We start from the raw sequence: 26,692 nt of genomic DNA on the forward strand, positions 1-26,692 counted from the left end.
GGCCTATTATTTATCACAGCACACACTCTATTTAATTCCTGTTTGATGCCTGCCATGTGTTGAAAGAGCCCGGCAATGTACAAGATGGTGCTGCCTGACTTGGCCACCCTGTTTCTAGTTCCTGTTATTTCTTACATTATTTGCTCAGAACATTTCTTACATTATTACATGCATTCGAAAATAACTTTTGGATAGTACATCCGTGGTCACTCATCACAAATTCGACTTCCCTGAATTGGATCCTTTGTTTGAACTCTCCGAGGCAGTTCCATTCATCCCGGGGGCTGCTCCAGAAGAGTGGGCTCCTATTCAGACGCAGGAGGCGTTTATACCATCCACCGCTTCCAAGTATATTACTCTCTAACGTTCAGTCCTTGGACAATAGACAAGGTCAGGGTGAGGATCTCATTCCAGAGAGACATCAGGGACTGTAACATACTCTGTTTTACATACATCTCATTCCAAAATCATTGGCATTATAATGGAGTTGGTCCCCCGCCCTTCTAGGAAGACATTCCACTAGATGTTGGAAGATTGCTGTGGGGACTTGCTTCCATTCAGCCACGAGCATTAGTGAGGTCGGGCACGGATGTTGGGTGATTAGGCATGGCATCTGCCAAACCCAGATTTGTCCAGGTGGTTAAGCATGATTCATCACTCCAGAGAATGCGTTTCCACTGCTCCAGTGTCCAATGGCGGCAAGCTTGACACCACTCCAGCTGACGCTTGGCATTGCACATGGTGATCTCAGACTTGCGTGCGGCTGCTCGGCCATGGAAATCCATTTCATGAAGCTCCCGACAAACATTTATTGTGCTGATGGTGCTTCCAGAAGTAGTTTGAAACTCGGTAGTGAGTGTTGTAGCCGAGGACAGATGATTTTTACGCATTTCAGCACTCTGCGGCCCCGTTCTGTGCGCTTGTGTGGCCTACCACTTCGCGGCTAAGCCGTTGTTGCTCCTAGACGTTTCCACTTCACAATAAGAGCACTTAGAGTTGACCGGGCAGCTCTAGCAGGGCCGAAATTTGACAAACTGGAAAAGTGGCATCCTATGACGGTACCACGTTAAAAGTCACTGAGCTAATCAGTAAGGCCATTCTTCTGCCAATATTTGCTATGGAGATTGCATGGCTATTTGCTCTTTTTTTATATATATATATATTTTTTATACACTTGTCAGCAAGGGGTGTGGCTGAAATAGCCGAATCCACTAATTTGAAGGGGTGTCCACCTACTTTTGTGTGTGTGTATATATAGTGTATTAACATATCTCCTGTGCTACCCGCGTATCGAGCACTCTTGACCATTGCTACGCCCCCTTCTGGGACGGCTCTAAGATCCGCCCTCCCTTCGGCAAATCAGATCACACCTTAATTTTGCTCCTCCCCTCCTATAGGCAGAAACTTAATCAGAACCAATCAGAATCTATACTTCAAGATTTTTTTGATCACGTGGACTAGGAAATGGTCTGAGTTGTCTCTGAGAATAGTATCAACATATACATTGACTCATTGTGTGCATAAAGGATGTTGTTTACACTGTGACAATTAGGATGTGCATAAAGGATGTTGTTTACACTGACAATTAGAACTTACCCAAACCAAAAACTGTGGATTTGCGCAAAACTGAAAGCGTGAACCACCGCATTTAACCATGACAAGGTGACTGGCAAAATGGACACGGGTGGCACAGCCTTCTAAGGCTCTGCATCTCAGTGCAAGTGGCATCATTACAGTCCCTGGTTCAAATCCAGGCTGCATCACATCCGGCCGTGATTGTGCGCCGCCCTATGGGACTCCCAATTGGCCCAGCGTCGTCCGGGTTTGGTCGGGGTAGGTCGTCATTGTAAATAGGCATTCTGCACTGACTTGCCTAGTTAAATAAAGGTAGATGTTTTTTTTTTAATGTGGCAGGGACTCCAGACAATCACGGATTATGAAGGGAAAGCCACGTTGCGGACTCGGTCCTTCTCCCTGACAACCTAAACACCTTTGCCTGCTTTGAGAAAAACACTGAGCCGCCAACGCGTGCCACCGCCGCTCACGAGGACTGTGAGCTCTCACTCTCTGTGGCGATGTAAGACATTTTAAGCGGATGCCGCTCAGACAGCATCCCAGGCTGCATACTCAGAGCATGTGCATCCCAGCTGGCTGGAGGGTTTACAGACATATTCTATCTCTCCATATCCCAGTCTGTTGTCCAAACTTGCTTCCATATGTCCACCATTGTTCCTGTACCCAAGAAAGCCAAGGTAACTGAAATAAATTACTATCACCCCGTGGAAGAGCTTTTGAGAGATGGTTAAGGATCATATCACCTCCACCTATCCTCGACACTAGACCAGGGTTCCCCAACTGTTGGTCCGGGGGTGGTTTTATTTGGCCCTCCAAGTTTTCTGAGCAACAACAAAAAACGAAATATATATACAGTACCAGTCAAAAGATTGGACACACCTACTCATTCAAGGGTTTTTCTTTATTTTTTACTATTTTCTACATTGTAGAATGAAGACATCAAAATTGTGAAATAACACATGGAATCATATAGTAACCAAAAAAGTGTGAAACAAATCTGAATATATTTTTGAAAGTAGCCACTTGATGACAGCTTTGCACACACTACTGTGTGTGTGTGTGTGCGTAGATGGATATCTATTGATCAGTGGATCACTAATATATATATATATATATATATATACATACATACATACATACAGTTGAAGTTTACATACACCTAATACGCCAAATACATTTAAACTCAGTTTTTCACAATTCCTGACATTTAATCCTAGTAAACATACCCTGTTTTAGGTCAGTTAGGATCACCACTTTATTTTAAGAATGTGAAATGTCAGAATAATAGTAGAGAGAATTATTCATTTCAGCTTTATCACATTCCCAGTGGGTCAGAAGTTTACATACACTCAATTAGTATTTGGTAGCATTGCCTTTAAATTGTTCAACTTGGGTCAAACGTTTCGGGTAGCCTTCCACAAGCTTCCCACAATAAGTTGGGTGAATGTTGGCCCATTCCTCCTGACAGAGCTGGTGTAACTGAGTCAGGTTTGTAGGCCTCATTGCTCGCACATGCTTTTTCAGTTCTGCCCACAAATTTTCTGTAGCATTGAAGTCAGGGCTTTGTGATGGCCACTCCAATACCTTGACTTTGTTTTCCTGAAGCCATTTTGTCACAACTTTGGAAGTATGCTTGGGATCATTGTCCATTTGGAAGACCCATTTGCGACCAAGCTTTAAAACCCTGACTGATATCTTGAGATGTTGCTTCAATATATCCACATCATTTTCCTCCCTCATGATGCTATCTATTTTGTGAAGTGCACCAGTCCCTCCTGCAGCAAAGCACCCCCACAACATGATGCTGCCACCTCCGTGCTTCACGGTTGGGATGGTGTTCTTCGGCTTGCAAGCTTCCCCTTTTTTCCTCGGAACATAACGATGGTCATTATGGCCAAACAGTTCTATTTTTGTTTCATCAGACCAGAGGACATTTCTCCAAAAAGTACGATATTTGTCCCCATGTGCAGTTGCAAACCTAGTCTGGCTTTTTTATGGCAGTTTTGGAGCAGTGGCTTCTTCCTTGCTGATTGGCCTTTCAGGTTATGTCTATATAGGGCTTGTTTTTACTGTGGATATAGATACTTTTGTACCTGTTTCCTCCAGCATCTTCACAAGGTCCTTTGCTGTTGTTCTGGGATTGATTTTCACACCAAAGTACGTTCATCTTTAGGAGACAGAAGGAGTCTCCTTCCTGAGCAGTATGACGGCTGCGTGGTCCCATGGTGTTTATACTTGCGTACTATTCTTTGTATAGATGAACGTGGTACTTTCAGGCGTTTGGAAATTGCTCCTAAGGATGAACCGGACTTGTCGAGGTCTACAATTTTTTTCTTTTGATTTTCCCATGATGTCAAGCCAAAAGGCACTGAGTTTGAAGGTAGGCCTTGAAATACGTCCACAGGTACACCTCCAATTGACTCAAATGATGTCAATTAGCATATCAGAAGCTTCTAAAACATGCCATTTTCTAAGCTGTTTAAAGGCACAGTCAACTTAGTGTATGTAAACCTCTGACCCACGTTTGTCTGTAAACAAATGTAAAAATTACTTCTGTCATGCACAAAGTAGATGTCCTAACCGACTTGCCAAAACTACAGTTTGTTAACAAGAAATTTGTGGAGTGGTTGAAAAACGGTTGTAATGACTCCAACCTAAGTGTTTGTAAACTTCAGCTGTGTATTCCAGACTGTGTTCGTTCTGATATTTCTTATTTCTTTTTATTTGGGGGATTTGTGTCTAGTGTTAGGTGTTACTGCTCTGTTTGCTAAAAACATAAGCATTTCTCTGCACCCGCGATAACATATTTGTACGCGACTAGGAAAATTGTATTTACTTTATTCTCATTTCTTTTTACACTTGTTTTCCTCCTTCTGTTTTTCTCCTCCTCTCTCAGCTCCAGTAGCAGACCAGGGGTAACCAGGGGGCGAAGCGAGGGCTACTTTCTCTCTCAGCTCCAGTAGCAGACCAGGGGTAACCAGGGGGCGAAGCGAGGGCTACTTTCTCTCTCAGCTCCAGTAGCAGACCAGGGGTAACCAGGGGGCGAAGCGAGGGCTACTTTCTCTCTCAGCTCCAGTAGCAGACCAGGGGTAACCAAGGGACGAAGCGAGGGCTACTTTCTCTCTCAGCTCCAGTAGCAGACCAGGGGTAACCAAGGGACGAAGCGAGGGCTACTTTATGTCTCTCAGCTCCAGTAGCAGACCAGGGGTAACCAGGGGGCGAAGCGAGGGCTACTTTCTCTCTGAGCTCCAGTAGCAGACCAGGGGTAACCAGGGGGCGAAGCGAGGGCTACTTTCTCTCTCAGCTCCAGTAGCAGACCAGGGGTAACCAGGGGGCGAAGCGAGGGCTACTTTATGTCTCTCAGCTCCAGTAGCAGACCAGGGGTAACCAAGGGGCGAAGCGAGGGCTACTTTATCTCTCTCAGCTCAAGTAGCAGACCAGGGGTAACCAGGGGACGAAGCGAGGGCTACTTTATCTCTCTCAGCTCCAGTAGCAGACCAAGGGTAACCAAGGGGCGAAGGGAGGGCTACTTTATCTCTCTCAGCTCCAGTAGCAGACCAGGGGTAACCAGGGGACGAAGCGAGGGCTACTTTATCTCTCTCAGCTCCAGTAGCAGACCAGGGGTAACCAGGGGACGAAGCGAGGGCTACTTTATCTCTCTCAGCTCCAGTAGCAGACCAGGGGTAACCAGGGGACGAAGCGAGGGCTACTTTATCTCTCTCAGCTCCAGTAGCAGACCAGGGGTAACCAAGGGGCGAAGTGAGGGCTACTTTATCTCTCTCAGCTCAAGTAGCAGACCAGGGGTAACCAGGGGACGAAGCGAGGGCTACTTTATCTCTCTCAGCTCCAGTAGCAGACCAGGGGTAACCAGGGGGCGAAGTGAGGGTTACTTTATGTCTCTCAGCTCCAGTAGCAGACCAGGGGTAACCAGGAGGCGAAGCGAGGGCTACTTTCTCTCTCAGCTCCAGTAGCAGACCAGGGGTAACCAGGGGGCGAAGCGAGGGCTACTTTATGTCTCTCAGCTCCAGTAGCAGACCAGGGGTAACCAAGGGGCGAAGCGAGGGCTACTTTATCTCTCTCAGCTCCAGTAGCAGACCAGGGGTAACCAGGGGACGAAGGGAGGGCTACTTTATCTCTCTCAGCTCCAGTAGCAGACCAGGGGTAACCAGGGGACGAGCGAGGGCTACTTTATCTCTCTCAGCTCCAGTAGCAGACCAGGGGTAACCAAGGGCAGACCAGGGGTAACCAGGGGACAGGGGCTACTTTATCTCTCAGCTCAAGTAGCAGACCAGGGGTAACCTCTCTCAGCTCAAGTAGCAGACCAGGGGTAACCAAGGGACGAAGTGAGGGGCTACTTTATCTCTCTCAGCTCAAGTAGCAGACCAGGGGTAACCAAGGGGCGAAGTGAGGGGCTACTTTATCTCTCTCAGCTCAAGTAGCAGACCAGGGGTAACCAGGGGGCGAAGCGAGGGCTACTTTATCTCTCTCTCTCCATTTGACATCACTTATTCATCACAGTAGCTTTAGCTGAGCCTGCAGCATTTAGAGGCCTCTCCTTTTTCTGTTGTGCTCTGACACACAGCAGAGCACTCACGGCTAGTTGAAGCTCCATTTTAGATCTCGTTATACATGATGTATGCACAGCAAAGCATCCATGTCAAACCTGCCACTGCTGCATGGTAGAGAGACCAAGTTCACAGTTATGTCTGAGGTTTTGTGTCGTAACGGCAAATCTGAAAGGCAAAGTAGTGCACTGCTTAGGCTGGGGGTCAAAGGCCCCTCTCCCAGGCTGCGGACTTGTATTCCCTACAACGAGTTTCACGATGATTTACATAGCTGATGAGAATATGAGGTTGGCAATTAGATAATGATATTATTGGTTGTTTCCTTGTTGAATTCAGACACCTGGATGTTGGAGTGAAGAAGCAGGAAAGAGGAGGGGCACACACCAGCGCTCTGCTTCTTGGGGCAGCGCAGACCAGCTCAAAGAGGTACACTCACTCACGCTTGTGTATGCATGCACGACACACACACACACACACCACTAAAACACGTCATTAGAAACCCTAACCTTTCGTAAGAAAACACAGCTTGCAGCACTTTCCTAATGACGATTGGACCGAGGTGTTATCAGATCAACAGTGACAACATACTGTACAGTAGGCCTCCGTGTAAAACTGACGAAGTCTGTCATCCTCCTTTAACCCGGACGTAGATTCTGCCAGGTTGAGATGACTTGAAGTTGACATGACGACTAGAATGTCAATGGGGAACTGCCTACCATCTGCCGTGATATGCCCCCTCCCCCTCGCCACCTTCTAGATATAACTTCCTGTATGACGTCCGCATGCTCAGGGCTTCTCTGTTCTAATGCTGGGTGTCAGAGACGTAGTGCCGGGGCGGGCGGTCGTTGTCTTATCATCCCCTCTCCGCTCCACCCTGGTACTATACGGCCACAGCCAGGGAGGAGGCAGATAACACTATCTATCTCCCTCGCAACTAACCAGAAACTTCCCCTCACAGCAACCAACCGCCAGCCCAGCCATAACCCAACAGGCAATTTATTGACAGAAAAGATAGCCAGGCAGACCTCTGATTCCTCTCTCTTTCAGCCCGTTTCTTTCTTTCTTTCTGCCTCTCTGTTTCTGCCTCTCTCTCTCTGTCTACAATTCAAAGGGCTTTATGGGCATGGTAAACATATGTTTACATTGCCAAAGCAAGTTAAATAGATAAACAAAAGTGAAATACAAATTGATGAGTAAACATTACACTCACAAAAGTTTCAAAGGAAGAGACATTTCAAATGTCATATGGCTATGTACAGTATTATAGTGATGTGCAAATAGTTAAAGTACAAAAGGGAAAATAAATCAACTTAAATATGTGTTGTATTTACAATGGTGTTTGTTCTTCACTAGTTGCCCTTTTCTTGTGGCAGCAGGTCACAAATCTTGCTGCTGTGATGGCACACTGTGGGATTTCACCCAATAGATATGGGAGTTTATCAAAATTGGATTTGTTTTTGAATTCTTTGTGGGTCTGTGTAATTTGAGGGAAATATGTGTCTCTAGTATGGTCGTACATTTGGCAGGAGGTTAGGAAGTGCAGCTCAGTTTCCACCTCATTTTGTGGGCAGTATGCACAGCCGTTTCTCTCTTGAGAGCCAGGTCTGCCTATAGCGGGCTCTCTCTTGCGCTCTCCCTCTCCCTCCCTAGTTTAGCAGCAAGGACAACAGTTAAAATAGTAGTGCTCAGGCATGTTCCTTATTAATGGTAATGGAGCATGGAGCTGTCGTGCAGAGGGGTTGAGGTCCCCTTCAGTTACACCATGATTGTTCGTAGGCCTATATAACCTCAAGAGATCCCAGGGTTGTTAAGCAACCGTAATCCTAATCTTATAGACCTCATTATTTACCAACACTTCCTCACTTAACTCTTGTGTTCTTATTTCCTCAGCATTATATAGGATGTACTTGCTCTATTTTCATCCCTGTGTGAAGTTCTGTCCAGCCCAGCTGAATGTCTTAAAACTCTCTCTCTCTCACACACACACACACACACACACAAATAATGTTTTTTAGCTTCTGTGTACTAGCAGAATGTATTTTTAAGTGAATCGCTGGGAAGGTACATTGAGAGGAGGAGTTCATTTGAGTTAATTTCACCTTTATTTAACCAGGTAGGCCAGTTGAGAACAGGTAGTTGGGTTGGATTTTTACAGATGGGCTATGTACAGGTGCAATGACCGGTAAGCTGCTCTGACAGCTGATGCTTGAAGTTAGTGAGGGAGATAAGTCTCCAGCTTCAGTGATTTTTGCAATTTTGTTCCAGTCATTGGCAGCAGAGAACTGGAAGGCCAAAGTAGGAGTTGGCTTCGGGGGTGATCAGTGAAATATACCTGCTGGAGCGCATGCTACGGGTGGGTGCTGCTATGGTGACCAGTGAGCTGAGATAATGCGGAGCTTTTACCTAGCAAAGACTTATAGATGACCTGGGTTTGGCGACGAAAATGGAGCGAGGGTCAGCCAACGAGCGCATACAGGTCGCAGTTGTGGGTAGTATATGCGGCTTTGGTGACAACAGATGGCACTGTGATAGACCACATACAATTTGCTGAGTAGAGTGTTGGAGGCTATTTTGTAAATGACAACGCCGAAGTCAAGGATCAGTAGGATAGTCAGTTTTACGAGGGTATGTTTGGCAGCATGAGTGAAGGATGCTTTGTTTGCGAAATAGGAAACCAGTTCTAGATTTCATTTTGTATTGGAGATGCTTAATGTGAGTTTGGAAGGAGAGTTTACAGTCTAACCAGACACCTAGGCATTTGTAGTTGTCGACATATTCTAAGTCAGAACCGTCCAGAGTAGTGATGCTAGACGGGCGGGTGCGGGCAGCAATCGGTTGAAGAGCATGCATTTAGTTTTACTTGCATTTAAGAGCAGTTGGAGGCCACGGAAGTGTGTTGTATGGCATTGAAGCTCGTCTGGAGGTTTGTTAACACAGTGTCCAAAGAAGGGCCAGATGTATACAGAATGGTGTTGTCTGCGTGGAGGTGGATCAGAGAATCACCAGCAGCAAGAGCGACATCATTGATGTATACAGAGAAGAGTCGGCCCGAGAATTGAACCCTGTGGCACCCCCAGAGACTGCCAGAGGTCCAGACAACAGGCCCTCCGATTTGACACACTGAACTCTATCTGAGAAGTAGTTGGTGAACCAGGCGAGGCAGCCATTTGAAAAACCAAGGCTTTTGAGTGTGCCGGTATGAATGTGGTGATTTGACAGAGTTGAAATCCTTGGCCAGGTCGATGTAGACGGCTACACAGTACTGTCTTTTATCAATGGCGGTTATGATATCGCTTAGGAGCTTGAGCGTGGCTGAGGTGCACTCATGACCAGCTCGGAAACCAGATGCATAGCGGAGAAGGTACGGTGGGATTCGAAATAGTCGGTGATCTGTTTGTTAACTTGGCTTTTGAAGAATTTGGAGAGGCAGATAGATATTGGTCTGTAAAGTTTGGGTCTAGAGCGTCTCCCCCTTTGAAGAGGGGGATGACCGCGGCAGCTTTCCGATCTTTAGGGATCTTAGACGATATGATAGAGAGGTTGAACGGGCTAGTAATAGGGGTTCCAACAATTGCGGTGGATAATTTTAGATAAAGAGGGTCCAGATTGTCTAGCCCAGCTGATTTGTAGGGGTCCAGATTTTGCAACTCTTTCAGAACATCAGCTATCTGGATTTGGGTGAAGGAGAAATGGAGAGGCTTGGGCAAGTTGCTGTGGGGGGTGCAGAGCTGTTAACTGGGGTAGGGTTAGCCAGGTGGAAAGCATGGCCAGCTGTAGAAAAATGCTTATTGAAAATCTCGATTATCGTAGATTTATCGGTGGTGACAGTGTTTACTAGCATCAGTGCAGTGGGCAGCTGGGAGGAGGTGCTCTTTTTCTCCATGGACTTTAGTGTCCCAGAACTTTTTGGAGTTTGCTACAGGATGCAAATTTGTGTTTGAAAAAGCTGTCCTTTGCCTTCTTAACTGCCTGTGTATATTGGTTCCTAACTTCCCGGAAAAGTTGCATATCGCGGGGGCTATTTGATGCTAATGTAGTATGCCACAGGATGTTTTTGTGCTGGTCAAGGGCAGTCAGATCTGGAGTGAACCAAGGGCTATATCTGTGCTTAGTTCTAAAATACATTTATGGGGCATGCTTATTTAACCCCGATGAAAAACCATTCAGATTTTCTATTTTTTGAGGTCACTTTCTTTTCAATGGTTTTTCATTGGGAATCCAGATTTCTAAGGGACCTTCTTGCAGTTCCTACCGCTTCCACTGGATGTCACCAGTTTTTAGAAATTGGTTGAGGTTTTTCCTTTGTGTAATGAAGAAGTAGCCCTGTTCAGAACGAGGGTCACTTGTAGTGCACTGTTAGATAGAGGCACGTGACCAGAAAGGTAGCGTCAGGTTGTTTGCTTACTGTATTGAACACAGAGACTACAAAATATCTCAAAAGTTACCTGTAAACTTTGCCAAAACATATCAAACTACTTTTGTAATACAACTTTAGGGGTTATTTAACGTAAAAAATCAATAAAATTGAAGACATTGTGTACGCTTTAATTTATGTTTAATTTGAAATGTATGATATCTGAAAATGTAGCTATCCAGACTTACTCGTGGATGAACACCTCTCCCTCTCTGTCACGGATGACATGGTTGAAGATGTAATTCGGTGACAGGTGTTTTTATATAACAGCCTTCTATTTTCTCTTTTCAACTGCCTCTGCATATTTGCAATCAAACGGCAGAATTTTCTACATCTTTTTAGCTATCACACTGCTTCCACCGGGCATTCCACTGATTTCAAAACTCGGTCCTCCAGAAAGTGGAACGCAACACTTTTGCAGTTCTTTGTGATATCTTTAAAAAAAGCAGTGTTAGAAAGGATTACCTAGACATACTGACCAACTCATGTTGTGGACAGAAGCGTGCTACATGACAGACCTATTCCACCTCATCTCTAGGCATGTCCAGTCCATCCATTATCTCAGTCAATCATGGCTAGTGGACTGTTTTCTGTCTTTTTCTGTGGCTTAACCAACTAAGCTCGTAAATTAACTATTTTTATTGCATTTACAGATGACATACACGTTTTAAGGCACATGAAAGTTCACATATTCCATAAGGCATTTCTCCCAAAAATGCATTTTGATAAAAAATGCATTAAAATGCCTCTCCTGTGAAGTAGTGACACGTGACATATGGCCAGTTTCCTGAAACAAGTCGCACATAAGAGCTTGAGTGAGTTGTCAGTCTGTGTGTTTGAGTTGGTGTATTCAGGAGCGATGTTGGTGCTGGAATAAAGCAGTTGAGCACCACTGTTTATAGTAACGAAAGAAAAGCCTACATATACGATCTTTATTTTGGGCCCAGCATCATAAGAGAAATTTGTGATGTGCCTATTATCGCCTACTGATTCTTGAGTTATCTGGAAAGCTGACTAACTATTGAGTGCACCAGGCCCACTATGGCTGAAGAAAGTGGATCACATATCAGCCTTTCCATTCAGACAGAGCCTCCTTTGATAAGGACCTGTTAGGCTGGGTGTTTGTGTTGTGTTGCTATAGTAAAATGACTTGGTGGAAGAGGACAAGTTGAAGGACGGGTTGTGTAAATGCATTGTGAAAATAGCATGTGTTTCTGGTGTAAGAGGGGACCTGTTGCTATAGTAAAGTTACTGCAATGACTGAGCCTACAATGACTTGTGTGTAAAGGCACAGGGAAAATAACATGTCTGGGCTTGTCCTGTCTGGTTGTCGTGAGATGCTATATGCATAAAATAGCTACCATGTATGTGGCAAGCAATTTATAGCTACAAGGCTATCAATGTGATTTTTGCATAATTTCCAGTCCCACATATAATGAAAAAATATATTTTCTTTCATTACTTTCTGCTAACCCTCACCTAATTGGAGTAAACTAATGGACAACAATTCCAGCTTATTCATACTATATACATCTTACGGACACAGTACATTTTTACATCTCTCATTTTACATCTCTTATTTATATATATCTCACCCTTCAGCTACCCTCAACCCCTCCCATCGATCTCTAAATAACATCCCGTCTTGACTTCTTCTACTTGCCAAATATCTTTCAACTGTGATACTGTATGATGCTTTAACTAAAGCTATTCTCAGAGTTTCCACAGATTCTAAATAATAGATGAACTCCTTTACTAAAAGCACCCAGCAGTGTGATTGTTCAGCCATTCCTTAACCTGCGACCTGAAACAGGCTACATATGGGCAGAACCAAAACAAGTGAAATAATGATTGTTTCTTCACAGCCAAATCTGCAGAGTCAGGATGGTTGTAACCCCCATATACATAACATTCTATTGGTTGCAAGAATTTAGTATAATTAAAATGGAAAAAGTCAGTTTTGAATCCAGCGTTGTTTTGTGTGTTAGTTCATAAACCCTGTGCCATGGAATCTGCACATCAGAAATCTCTTCCCAACTATTTAGCAACCTGTACGGCACAGCTGTCAACTTCTTGGTCCTTAAATGGAACTGGTATACATTCCTATTTATATATATATTTTCAATTTTGGTCTTTAATGCAGGGCCGACCGACAGCTTCCACTAGCCTTCATTTTTGCAGTAATGCTGCAATCAGCTGGTTATAATTGTGGATAGAGCAGACATTCCATATATTGTTGGTAGATGCATTGGTCACAACTCACCCAGTCCCATGTATGATATAATTAACAAAGACTATATATATATATTTTTTTTTATCAATTAGTATATTTGCAGTAATACTTTTCTAGTGGATTAAACTGAAATTGCAACCAGCTTTCTATGGCTTGTTTTAAAAATAGTGATGTTTTAGAGATTTCATTTTCAAATAACCAAAAGTGAGGGGTTGCGTTTTGAAGAAATGGAAAATGAGGGTGAGCCATTCTTACTAGGGTGAGCCATTCTTACTAGGGTGAGCCATTCTTACCAGGGTGAGCCATTCTTACCAGGGTGAGCCATTCTTACCAGGGTGAGCCATTCTTACCAGGGTGAGCCATTCTTACCAGGGTGAGCCATTCTTACCAGGGTGAGCCATTCTTACTAGGGTGAGCCATTCTTACTAATCTGCTGGAGAACCCGTTTGGATTTAGGTTACATTTACATTACATTTAAGTCATTTAGCAGACGCTCTTATCCAGAGCGACTTACAAATTGGTGCGTTCACCTTAAGACATCCAGTGGAACAGCCACTTTACAATAGTGCATCTAAATCTTTTAAGGGGGGGGTGAGAAGGATTACTTTATCCTATCCTAGGTATTCCTGAAAGAGGTGGGGTTTCAGGTGTCTCCGGAAGGTGGTGATTGACTCCGCTGTCCTGGCGTCGTGAGGGAGTTTGTTCCACCATTGGGGGGCCAGAGCAGCGAACAGTTTTGACTGGGCTGCGCGGGAACTGTACTTCCCCAGTGGTAGGGAGGCGAGCAGGCCAGAGGTGGATGAACGCAGTGCCCTTGTTTGGGTGTAGGGCCTGATCAGAGCCTGGAGGTACTGAGGTGCCGTTCCCCTCACAGCTCCGTAGGCAAGCACCATGGTCTTGTAGCGGATGCGAGCTTCAACTGGAAGCCAGTGGAGAGAGCGGAGGAGCGGGGTGACGTGGTGAGGTTGAACTTTTGTATGACTGAAGCCTTTAGTGAGGTTCGATTCTTTCATATTCAATAACTGTAGCCCTCCGAATTCATATGAATTATATAAATATGCCTGTTTTTAATTTTGTCTGACTTGCCGTTCCAAATAAAGTGGAACATTGTTTTGCTAATAACATTGTTTTTAACAAGTTGGCCGGTGTTGGCACGCCATCAGTCAATAGGTCAACTTGGATGTGACTAAAGAATTCATCAGGGTGATTTTTCCACAAATGGACAAGTTTTTACCTTTCCATGGTAGCAAGATCTTACCTATTTTTCTAACTTTCTATTAAAATGTATTGTATTGAGCATTTATTTATTTTGGGATATGAATACCGAGTATGTCCACTTACCCATCAGACCATTTTATTTGTAAACTACACTGTAATGTAACATTTGTATTATTTAGTAATCCAACATGTAATATGGTACGCTTCTCATAGTTCGGTTTGTAATCCAAAGTGGTTTGAGAAAGGATGTAGATCCTCTGAGGCTGTGCAGGGATCAATATTGTGGATTTAAAAGAAAACGTCATCAGCGTACAATGTCACATTTGTTTTTAGGCCCAGGATTTCTAGCCCCTTGATATTAATGTTGGATCTAATTTTAATAGTTATCAAATAGATATGCCGGTAGTGGACAACCTTGTTTACTCCTCATGACAGTTTTTAACACTTTCTGAGAAGTAGCCATTATTTACACCTGTGGTTACGATACATAAGCAACTATTCATCTGATTTGCCATTAACTGTACTGTGCTTCTATCTGACACACAAAAGGCCCCCACTTGTCTGAGAGTTTAAAATACTCTTTTAGCAATTGAAACTTCCCTCTGTGGGCTAATATGAATGCAGAATTATGAAGACTTATAGATGTGGGTCAAAGATATACCTAGAGCCACACAGGACTGGAGTTCTAGCCCTTTAGTCCTTATTGGTCAGAGCCAATACACAGTCATCTTTTCTGTTAGATGCACAGTTTAGCACAGTCTTGTGGGTCTTTCAAAGGTTTGAACAGCACCATGCAAATGAAAGACATTACATTGTAAATGGCCTTTTTATGTGTGTTTTTTAAAATTATTTATGGATTCTTCCTTTAGCGATTAGATCGATGACTAGCCTGCAAGATAGTCTGAAAGGAATGTCTCCTTTTAGATGTACCTAGGGACTGCACAGCTCCAGCTATATATGTAATCTGATGCATTCATTACTGAAGCTGTCTGCGCTGAGCTATGGTGACCCCTGGTGGAAATATGGGGTTATGTCAAAACGTGATAAGATTAAATTGGCTACATTACATGAGACAGAGGTTCATCTGTTAACATGTTACTGTTCCTTTCTCTCTCTTTCCCCGTGTTTATTTTCTCTTTCTTTTGTCTCTGTCTTACTCTCCCTCTCTTTTCCTCTCCCTCTTTCCACTTCCTTTCCTCCTCCTCCTCCTCTGTTCTCCTCAGCAGATAGCCAAGCTCCGGCAGCAGCTGCGTGGCGGTAGTAAGCAGCAGCAGGGAGGTCGTCAGTCTCAGTGTCAAAGAGACAAAGACGGCTCATCTCCTTTACAGGGACCTATCAACACCATCATCAACACCACATCCGACCAAGCACAGGTAAGGCACAATACTGCCATCCAGACGTGGGTTTATATTTATTTATATGTGTCATGCTTTAGGGGAATGCGTGATTTAGCTCGCTGAACGGAATGGAATCAAGGCAATCGACCCAAAAGTGCAAACCTAACACGCCAGGGAAGGTTAATCACCAGAACTCTGCTTATATGTGTAATATTGAGGTTTTGTTTTTGAATGTCTGCGATTTGTGTCCCTGGTCCCTGCAGTGGTCCTGCATGTCTAAGTCGTCCCCGATGTCCAACATGACGGTGCCCAAGTCCTCCATCACCAGAGTACCCAGCAGCATGGAGGGAATCAACCACGAGCTGGAGAAGGTCTTCATCAGAGACAACAACGGAGAGAAGGAGGAGCTCAAGGTGAGGGATGGACTGTTAGATGCATCCAATCACATATTTACAATATGCACTCTCACACAATACTAAATCAAATCAAATTTATTTATATAGCCCTTCGTACATCAGCTGATATCTCAAAGTGCTGTACAGAAACCCAGCCTAAAACCCCAAACAGCAAGCAATGCAGGTGTAGAAGCACGGTGGCTAGGAAAAACTCCCTAGAAAGGCCAAAACCTAGGAAGAAACCTAGAGAGGAACCAGGCTATGTGGGGTGGCCAGTCCTCTTCTGGCTGTGCCGGGTGGAGATTATAACAGAACATGGCCAAGATGTTCAAATGTTCATAAATGACCAGCATGGTCGAATAATAATAAGGCAGAACAGTTGAAACTGGAGCAGTAGCGGTGGCCACTCGCAGTCAAGCATGACATCAGTCATGGGCTGCATGTGTCAATGTGTAGTTCATATATCGTCTATAAGCAGAATGACTATCTTTACTCAATTAGCCACAAAATCCCTACTTTGAAAGTGACTGTTTTCTTGAAACTGTGCCGTACCATTTTCTCTACATTTAGAGTTTGCAAGAAAGGCATTTCACTGTACTTGTGCACGTGACATTACAACTTGAAACTTGAAACTCGTGTGTCTGGAGGGAGCTGAGAAGACATGCACACAACCACTCATGCGCCTGCTGTGTCACTGGAAATCCTATTACTTGCGGTACTGAATGACGAGACAACTCTTTTCCCCCTCACTCCTCGCCCTCCCCCAGGTGTTGGAGGTACCAGACGGGCGGCGAGCCCCCTTCCCCCCCCAGCAGCGCAGCAGCAGTACCCGTAGTGTGGACACACAGAACCCCTCTGCCCCCGGCCGCTCCAGCAGTAGTTCCAGCCTATCCCCCTGTCCCTCTCCTGCCTGCCCCCCGGGATCCGGCTCACACGGGGGCAGCCCTTACTCCACCGACGATCTGCTCTACGACAGGGATAAAGGTAGGACTGTCAGGGTGCTCTCTCAGACCTGGGGCAAGGCCTCCATTGGACATCCTACCGTTGTGCAAGGCTCTGAACTCCCAACGTGGACTGTGTGTCTTGTCCGGGGACTGTAGAGTAATCTTCTTTTCTGTCCTTTTCTGACCATTGTCTCGGTCTACAGACAGTGGCAGTAGCTCTCCCCTGCCAAAGTTTGCCTCGTCTCCTAAACCCAACAACAGCTATATGTTCAAGAGAGAACCCCCAGAGGGCTGTGAGAAGATCAAGGTGTTTGAGGAAATGAGGTAAGCACCACAAGAGACCAGGGATCTTTTAGGATCTCTTTTATCACACCAAAGTGGTTGATACTGAAGGTCAGTGATGTATATATATACATGTCATGAAAGGAGTTTATACGCCGTCTCTTACTTTTCTCTTGTCTGTCCAGCTCCAGGCAGTCAGCGTCCGTCCCGCTCTTCTCCTGCCCCGACAAGAACAAGGTCAACTTCATCTCCACCGGCTCCGCCTTCTGCCCTGTCAGACTGACCCCCGGCGCCCTGCACCTCTCTGTGACCTCTCACCCCGACGACGACCCCGAGGCCGGCCCCAGCTCAATGATATCAGCATTCTGCCGCGTCCTCCCCACTCAGGTCCACACCTCCACCAGCACAGACGACGCTCCCACCCCCGAGGAGGCTGCCACTCCAACGCCCACCTCGCCACAAGAGACTGACCCCCAGACAGACTGCCTGGCCATCAGCTAGACATGGGCAGAGCTGGCCTCTGACACGTGGTTCTGGTTCTTCTTCTTCTGAATAATATGATTATTACGCCCCCAGTATCATCAGCATCACTGAAGTCCTGTCTCTTTTGCTAAAGGACCTCCTCTTCTCTCAGTCTCTGCTGAACTCTAAACACTCTGCATGGCGTAGCATTAGCAACATGTCCCAGGCGGCAACAACAACAACAAACGGAGAAAACAAAGACAAGTCTACCACATGTTCCTAGCGTATTCCTAAGGCACTGTTCCTGTCAGGGATAGACATGATGATCTTTAACAGCATGTAAAACCTAGAGATGCTGGATGATGTCATTGGGTGGATAGGAAGAAAATTACATTTACATTTAAGTCATTTAGCAGACGCTCTTATCCAGAGCGACTTACAAATTGGTGCATTCACCTTATGACAAAATGAGACACTTTGGATGGGGGGGCATGCATTTTAAACCAGTAGTGTGTTTAAGATTAAAGACATGCTCCTGTACTTTGGAGACTAAGAAAGTCATTTTTTTGAACTGGTTGTGTCAATGTGTGGTTCATACATATTCATAGTCTATAATCAGAATTACTGTCTAAACTCAATTAGCCTTGAAATCCCTAGTTTGAAAGCGACTCTTTTCTTGAAGCTTTGCAGCTACATTTTCTCTTATTTCCCCCCACTTGGGCCAGCCCCATAGCGATTAGAGTTCTAGCCAATGAGCTTCAGCACCTCACATTTCAACCACGTTATCCAATGAGGTTGAAAGGTGGGCATAACTGCTGACTGAGTGACGCACACCGAGAGTGAGTGAGTGACGCACACCGAGAGTGAGTGAGTGACGCACACCGAGAGAGTGTGTGTGTGTGTGTGACACCTCCAATTTGTCTGCACTAAACACACACACACCTATTGTACTAGAATGTACTTGTTCAATGAATAGGAATATTTATACACTGCTCAAAAAAATAAAGGGAACACTAAAATAACACATCCTAGATCTGAATGAATGAAATATTCTTATTAAATACTTTTTTCTTTACATAGTTGAATGTACTGACAACAAAATCACAAAAATGATCAATAGAAATCAAATGTATCAACCCATGGAGGTCTAGATTTGGAGTCACACTCAAAATTAAAGTGGAAAACAACACTACAGGCTGATCCAACTTTGATGTAATGTCCTTAAAACAAGTCAAAATGAGGCTCAGTAGTGTGTGTGGCCTCCACGTGCCTGTATGACCACCCTACAACGCCTGGGAATTCTCCTGATGAGGTGGCGGATGGTCTCCTGAGGGATTTCCTCCCAGACCTGGACTAAAGCATCCGCCAACTCCTGTGGTGCAACGTGGCGTTGGTGGATGGAGCGAGACATTGGATTCAGGTCTGGGGAATGGGCGGGCCAGTCCATAGCATCAATGCCTTCCTCTTGCAGGAACTGCTGACACACTCCAGCCACATGAGGTCTAGCATTGTCTTGCATTAGGAGGAACCCAGGGTCAACCGCACCAGCATATGGTCTCACAAAGGGTCTGAGGATCTCATCTCGGTACCTAATGGCAGTCAGGCTATCTCTGGCGAGCACATGGAGGGCTGTGCGGCCCCCCAAAGAAATGCCACCCCACACCATGACTGACCCACCTCCAAACCGGTCATGCTGGAGGATGTTGCAGGCAGCAGAACGTTCTCCACGGCGTCTCCAGACTCTGTCACATCTGTCATGTGCTCAGTGTGAACCTGCTTTCATCTGTAAAGAGCACAGGGTGCCAGTGGCGAATTTGCCAATCTTGGTGTTCTCTGGCAAATGCCAAACGTCCTGCACGGTGTTGGGCTGTAAGCACAACCCCCACCTGTGGACGTCGGGCCCTCATACCACCCTCATGGAGTCGGTTTCTGACCGTTTGAGCAGACACATGCACATTTGTGGCCTGCTGGAGGTCATTTTGCAGGGCTCTGGCAGTGCTCCCCCTGCTCCTCCTTGCACAAATGCGGAGGTAGCGGTCCTGCAGCTGGGTTGTTGCCCTCCTACGGCCTCCTCCACATCTCCTGATGTACTGGCCTGTCTTCTGGTAGCGCCTCCATGCTCTGGACACTACGCTGACAGACACAGTAAACCTTGCCACAGCTCGCATTGATGTGCCCTCCTGGATGAGCTGCACTACCTGAGCCACTTCTATGGGTTGTAGGCTCCGTCTCATGCTACCACTAGAGTGAAAGCACCGCCAGCATTCAAAAGTGACCAAAACATCAGCCAGGAAGCATAGGAACTGAGAAGTGGTCTGTGGTCACCACCTGCAGAACCCCTCCTTTATTGGGGGTGTCTTGCTAATTGCCTATAATTTCCACCTGTTGTCTAATCCATTTGCACAACAGCATGTGAAATGTATTGTCAATCAGTGTTGCTTCCTAAGTGGACAGTTTGATTTCACAGAAGTGTGATTGACTTGGACTTATATTGTGTTGTTTAAGTGTTCCCTTTATTTTTTTTGAGCAGTGTGTATATATATATATATATATATAACAGAAAAAATGTTAGCCGTTATCCTGTTTATCTCACTCTTAACAACTTATTAGTTTGTAGTTACTGTATTTCTGACTGCTATTCCTTTTGCAACATGAAATCACTATCAGGTGGCATGTGGAACATTCAGGGCCTAAACTCAAAATATCCAAACACAATATTACACATTATATAGCTTATGGAAAGAAAAAATCCACGCTTGTTTCAATTGAAAATTGTCTGCTGTGTTTTGTTATGTAGAGTATCAGAGAAATTCAGGTCCTTTGAAACATGCAACGCAAAACCAGAAAAGAATCATCAGAAAGGGGGGAAAAAGACATGGACATAAAGAAAGTGTCCATTGCGTCTGTCCTTCAGGTATATATCACAAACGGAGTCTAAACTCAGGTCATTTGGAATGTATGCCCATATTCCATGACACAGATTGGCTCTGACTGCATTTCCTCCTTGAAACCGAACAGATCACTCTATTTCCTTTGCTTTTTCTCATTCCAGATTCCATTCCAGAAATTCAGCACATTTTATTCCCCCTAGACATTCCGTGGCATTATGATGTGCTGTCCCAAGACTTGACCTGTTCTTGGCTGACAGCAGAGGGCAGAGGTTAAAGGTTGACTGTTGTTAGGTGTCTCGGTTGCAATAATGAGTGACTAGCAACAAACCAGGCCCACTGTGAGAGATAACGGCTGTGCTTGTTGAGACGAGTTCTGACATGTTTGAGGGAAGTCTATAACGGCTATGACTGTCAACGCCTGACGATCCTGTGTGGTCGTCGGGTCCTCTGCTGCCGTCGTGCTGTGGTCAAGGTCAGGTAGCAACTTCAGGTCAGTCTGTGTTGACTGGTCCTAGTCAAGTCCTGGCCTGCAGTAACATCACATATAAGAAGACCATGAAGCGAGAAGCAGCATATGATTGGTTACATTCCGGTGATATCCAGTCTGATGTGTTTACATATTACATAGACAACATAACTATGCTTGACTATTGATTCATAAGACATTCCATTAGATTTGAGCTGGTTTTCGGGGTCAAGAAGGCTCATCAAGTCATGTCCAAACGTTCATCTTTATGCCCTCAGGTTTGAATAGAGAGGAGCTAGTTGGTTTATTTCATCTGCAGAATTGGTCGATGTTTCGTGTTTGGATTTCAAAGAAAATGGGTAAACTGTCCTTTCCAGTCCATGTCTTTCTGAACTGAAATGCTTTACAATGTCATGTAATTATTGGCATCATCCTCATCAATGTAGAGCCAGATTCACACTATAGGGCTGACCCGTCTTGTGCTGGCTAGGATATTTTATTTTCCAGTAACTATGATTGATGCGTAACCAGGCCAGCGCAGCTCTGCCCAGTTTGGCTCAGTAGTGTGAAAAGCCTAACAGTGTGTTGAGAACCAGCACTGAGTATCATGTCATCAGAGCACATAGCTTTTGGCTAGCAGGTCATCAGTGTTCATCAGCTCATCCAATCAGCTTGCTCCTTATTGGACCTGTGGGGTCAAAGGTCATACACAAACACAATAAAAGGATTGGTGATGCTGATGTGACTGTCCACTGTGTGTTATTCTGACTATCATTGATTATAGAAGGAGGAGAGGGTGTAAGGCACAGGAGGCTGCTGAGGGGAGGACGGCTCATAATAACGGAGCAAATGGAATGGTGTCAAACACTTGAAAACAATGTGTTTGATGTATTTGATACCGTTCCACCAATTCTCCTCCAGCCATTACCACGAGCCTGTCCTCCCCAATTAAGGTGCCACCAACCTCCTGTGGTGTAAGTCGCTCTGGATAAGAGCGTCTGCTAAATGACTTAAATGTAAATGTAAATGGGACAATGACTGTTTTTGACCTGCCAGTGAAAGGAAACAAGACAAAAGAAAATGTCATTACAACAACAATACCCCAGCAGTATAAAGATGAATACAAAACATGTTCCTGTGTACCGCAACCAACCACACGACAAAACTTTGAACGTGATCCTCTCCTCTCTCACCTCCGTGTTAGGTAGAAACCAATGTTGCAAGATTAGTCCATAGGTAACATCTAGAAAAAAGGCTCTTAAGAAACCTTTATGGCATTTGGGTTTCCTCTGTTTTGCTCACGATTCCCTTGGTGTGTGCTCAAGACGTTATTGGAGAGTGTTGTTAGGTGATGAGCTCACCAAGTGTACAGTACTTTTACGTCTACTGTTAGTCTGCCCACTGTTCTCAGTTGTCTTGACCTGAGGATGCGATGCCACACCTATTGTTGTGTAACGGACGGCCGTTCGTGGCTGATGATCATGTAGTATTTTTGATCAATATAGAGATCTCGTGTCTTAAATAATAAGTTATTAGCAGAACCAAAGCACTTCCTCTGGAGTCGTGTGGGCACAGCATTTTTTTCTGAGGTCCACTTACACCGTTTATTTCACATTTTTTACAAGTATATCATACCTTTTGTAAATGCACACACTGACACCTTTATTTATTTTCACAGCAAGGTAGGTTAAGACTTGTGTGTACATATTATCTAGCCATCTTCAAGGGGTCACTATGAAAAAGCAGAGTTTTCTCTAGTGATAGAAAGGGGCCACTATAGAAGAGACTGCACTTGATCTCAAACACATTAGTCTCAATAAACCATTACAGTACTGTACACCACCCCTGGCACCTGCACCCCAGCAAATACCTTTCTGACACCGATGGTGAGTGTCTGGAAATGAAACAGCACTCTAATTGTTTTAATGCTTTGAATTAATACAACGTTTAAGCCTATAAAGTGACACCTCACCCCAAGTGCTCGCCTTAAAACTGTGGTAATGAATCTTTTCCACCTTTAATGATGTTTTAACGAGACTTCTGCCGGCTTCAAACATGACTGTGGAAGTTGGTGTGTGTGTGGTAGGTCTTTATATCGTAAACTACAATGAGAATCAAAATTCCGGCAACGATGACATGACCGCCGCCTGCTTTCTCGAAAGAGAGCGGCCTTCCTTAGCCAACCCTAAGCTTTGCTATGTAAGACTCCGACGTAAAACGGATGTAAGATGTAAATCTTGAACATTCAGCCTTTCTCTCGCTCTCTGTCAGAGCTGTTGATACACCCTTCTCTACGACAGCAGTAAAGTGGGAATTTACTTCAAACAATCTCCTGTATGCTTCAGGGTAGATTCTGGAATCTCAATAAAGACTGCATCAATGGTGTAACATTTTCCTGACTGAGGATTGATTGATTGATGAATTGATTGATAGAGGGTGAGGAAGAGGGCGCATGTGAATGGCTGAAGGGTTGATGTAAAAAAAAAAAAAAAAAAAAAAGTGGGGAGGACAAATATCGGTAGAGGTGATCTACACCTTTTGAGAGGTACCGAGGTCAAAGGGTGTGAATGTATCTTATGTGTCTGACGTAAAAGAAAAGAAAAAGTCACCTGCCTTGAATTTGCCAAGAGTCTCTATGGTGAAAAGTACAACCTTGACAAGATAAATGTTGCCCCACAGCCGTTAGTTAGTGGATGACCATGACTTAGCTGTCATAGCGAGGGGAAAGGAAGGAAGGTTACTGTCTCTCTCTTCTCCTCCTGGGAACACAGCACCAATAAGTACACCCCCATCCGGGCGTCTCCCCTACCTCTACTCTAACCCCACCCTTTGAGAAACATGCATAAGATAGCTCTTTCATAGCTGTGGCCTTGAGGAGTATATGAGTGTTTATACTGTGACTGAGCAGCAGGGTACAGGGTGCCATGCAATTCAGTACAGGCTACAGAAAAGCACTGTTACGTGGACTGTATTTACAAGCCTCAATCAAACACATTACGGAAGCTGAAACATGCAGAATGGTGGGTGACAGTGGGTCACGGCTCGGTTATATTTGGATATATCCAAAAACCCTGTCGATTTAGTCTGAAGTATTTAAATGAAGACACTCAGGAATGAAGTCTTATATCCTTAAATAAAGGTGAAAAAAAATATTGTTACATTAAATATTGTGTATATATGTATATATTTACCAGCTGACCTCACATTACAGAAAGGGACATTAAATGTGAATTTTAACGTGGAACTTGAGACGTGTCCATTTAGAAGTCACCATTTGAATATCCATTTGTTGCAGAATAGTAATTTGGTCCTTTGAGTACGGATGCTGGCTTCAGGCTTTGCATCTGGCACCGTATACAGTGCATTCAGACAGTATTCAGACCCCTTGACTTTTTCCACATTTTGGTATATTACAGCCTTATTCGAAAATGGATTAAATCATTTTTTCACTATACACACACAATACCCCATAAAGACAAAGCAAAAATAGGTTTTTATAAAAAAAAGATATATATATATGTCACATAAGTATTCAGACCCTTTACTCAGTACTTTGTTGAAGCACCTTTGGCAGGGATTACAGTATTGAGTCTTCTTGGGTATGACGCTACAAGCTTGGCACACCTATATTTGGGGAGTTCATTCCATTCTTCTCTGCAGATCCTCTCAAGCTCTGTCAGGTTGGATGGGGAGCGTCGCTGCACAGATATTTTCAGGTCTCTCCAGAGATGTTAGATCGGGTTTGGGCTCTGGCTGGGCCACTCAAGGACATTCAGAGACTTGTCCTGAAGCCACTGCTGTGTTGTCTTGGCTGTCTGCTTAGGGTCGTTGTCCTATTGGAAGATGAACCTTCTCCCATGTCTGAGGTCCTGAGCACTCTGGAGCATGTTTTCATCAAGGTTCTCTCAGTACTTTGCACCGTTTATCCCTCAATGACTAGTCTCCCAGTCCCTGCCACTGAAAAATATCCCAACAGCATGATACTGCCAACACCATGCTTCACCGTAGGGACGGTGCCAGGTTCCTTCAGATGTGATGCTTGGCATTCAGGTCAAATAGTTCAATCTTGGTTTCATCAGACCAGAGAATCTTGTTTCTCATGGTCTGAATCCTTTAGGTGTCTTTTGGCAAACTCCAAGCGGGCTGTCATGTGCCTTCTACTGAGGAGTGGCTTCCGTCTGGCCACTCTAACATAAAGGCCTGATTGGTGGAGTTCTGCAGAGATGGTTGTCCTTCTGGTAGGTTCTCCCATCTCCACAGAGGAACTCTGGAGCTCTTTCAGAGTGACAAAGGCCCTTCTCCCCTGCCTACTCAGTTTGGCTGGGCGGCCAGTTCTAGGAAGAGTCTTGGTGGTTCCAAACTTCTTCCATTTAAGAAGGATGGAGCCCACTGTGTTCTTGAGGACCTTCAATGCTGCAGAAATGTTTTGGTACACTTCACCAGATTTGTGCCTCGACACAATGCTGTCTCAGAGCTCTACAGACTATTCCTTCAGTCTCATGGCTTGGTTTATGCTCTGACATGCACTGTCAATTGTGAGACCTTACATAGACAGGTGTGTGCCTTTCCAAATCATGTCCAATTGAATTTACCACAGGTGGACTCTAATCAAGTTGTAGAAACATCTCAAGGATGATCAATGGAAACATGGTCTCATAGCAAAGGATCTGAATACTTATGTCAATAAGGTATTTCAGTTTTTTATTTGTAGAACATTTGTAGAAGATTTTCTAAAAACCTGTTTTTGCTTTGTCATTATGGGGTATTGATGGAAAAGTGATTATTTAATCTATTTTAGAACAAGGCTGTAACGTAACAAATTGTGGGAAAAGTCAAGGGGCTTGAATTGTCCGAATGCGGTGTACCTTTTAGGTCTATCATAACTACACGTTGAAAGGTTTAGACACACAATTCAAGCAACGCATTGAAGGGAAAGTTATGTAGGCCTTACAATTTCCAACATTTGGAATTAGAATTTGTGTTTTAAAATCAATGAAAGGGATTTTGGATTACATAAAAATAAAAAAAATAACATGAATAATTCAAAAGGAAGGTTTGTACTATTTGTATCCATTAGGTGGCAATGTAGCACCAAAAAAAGAGTCAACTAAAGCAATTTGTTGTTCAGAACTGGATCCTATGAGATTTAAGTGATTTTAAAATGTAGAAGAAGGTTTATTTAAAATGCCTCTGAAAATGTAATGCAGTCAAAACACGTAGTGGAATGGAACAAATATCATGTTCCTTTTAAGCAGGCAATTTACATTATGGCAACACATCCTGCTCTGTCTGCTAATATTCAATGTAATGCATGTCATCTAGGCATTAAAACATAGCATACGATCACAACGTAGGAATGCCATTCATGATGATATGAATGATTTCTCAGAGTTCTTACTTTTGATTGAACACACAGCAAGCAGCCTTTTTTTTAAACAGAGAACTCAATTTGGCCCTGTTTCAATTCTGGCTAATCGGCTTTCAGACAAACTCCATTCTCTGAGCTAATCTCCACCTCCCACCAGCCTTACTGGGAAACATGGAACAAAGGTAAGACTCTTTCTTTTCAAATCAAATTATGGAGCCAAAAGCCTCTTGTAATCCTCTGTTTTCTGTCTGTCTTAGTAGTGTTGTTGTTTCCATATTATTCAAAGCCAATATTTCATGCATAATAATACTAATCTGTCATTCTAATATAGAACCAATGGAACAAAGATAATACAGTGAGGTTCTGTCAAATCAGTGACTACCAATATTAGTCATACAGTAAAAGATAGGTCTATGTAGCATTATCAATTGATGTACTCAATGTACTTGCATTACAACAACACACAAATGCTACGGACAGAGATTCAAGTGGCAACAACACCCTCCTGACTTTCATTTACTGAACTGTAACAACTTTACTTA

At 44.2% G+C, this 26,692-nt stretch overlaps 1 protein-coding gene across 4 annotated transcripts in view; it reads left to right on the forward strand.

Moving 5' to 3' along the window:
* LOC115128575 (glucocorticoid-induced transcript 1 protein-like) overlaps positions 1 to 21,522 on the forward strand; it is a 48,525-nt gene extending 27,003 nt beyond the window's left edge. For 2 of the 4 annotated variants that reach the window (XM_029658519.2, XM_029658517.2), the window contains exons 3-8: positions 6,477 to 6,566; positions 15,229 to 15,378; positions 15,606 to 15,755; positions 16,505 to 16,721; positions 16,885 to 17,005; positions 17,149 to 21,522. In XM_029658519.2, the coding sequence (XP_029514379.1) occupies positions 6,477 to 6,566; positions 15,229 to 15,378; positions 15,606 to 15,755; positions 16,505 to 16,721; positions 16,885 to 17,005; positions 17,149 to 17,464 (1,044 nt within the window). In that variant the 3' untranslated portion in view covers positions 17,465 to 21,522. The remainder of the gene's footprint in view (positions 1 to 6,476; positions 6,567 to 15,228; positions 15,379 to 15,605; positions 15,756 to 16,504; positions 16,722 to 16,884; positions 17,006 to 17,148) is intronic. The other 2 variants (XM_029658518.2, XM_029658520.2) reach the window with 2 other exon arrangements.
* The last annotated feature ends 5,170 nt before the right edge of the window (positions 21,523 to 26,692 follow it).

Source organism: Oncorhynchus nerka, linkage group LG4 (genome assembly GCF_034236695.1).
Source record: "Oncorhynchus nerka isolate Pitt River linkage group LG4, Oner_Uvic_2.0, whole genome shotgun sequence".
NCBI classification, from domain to species: Eukaryota; Metazoa; Chordata; class Actinopteri; order Salmoniformes; family Salmonidae; genus Oncorhynchus; species Oncorhynchus nerka.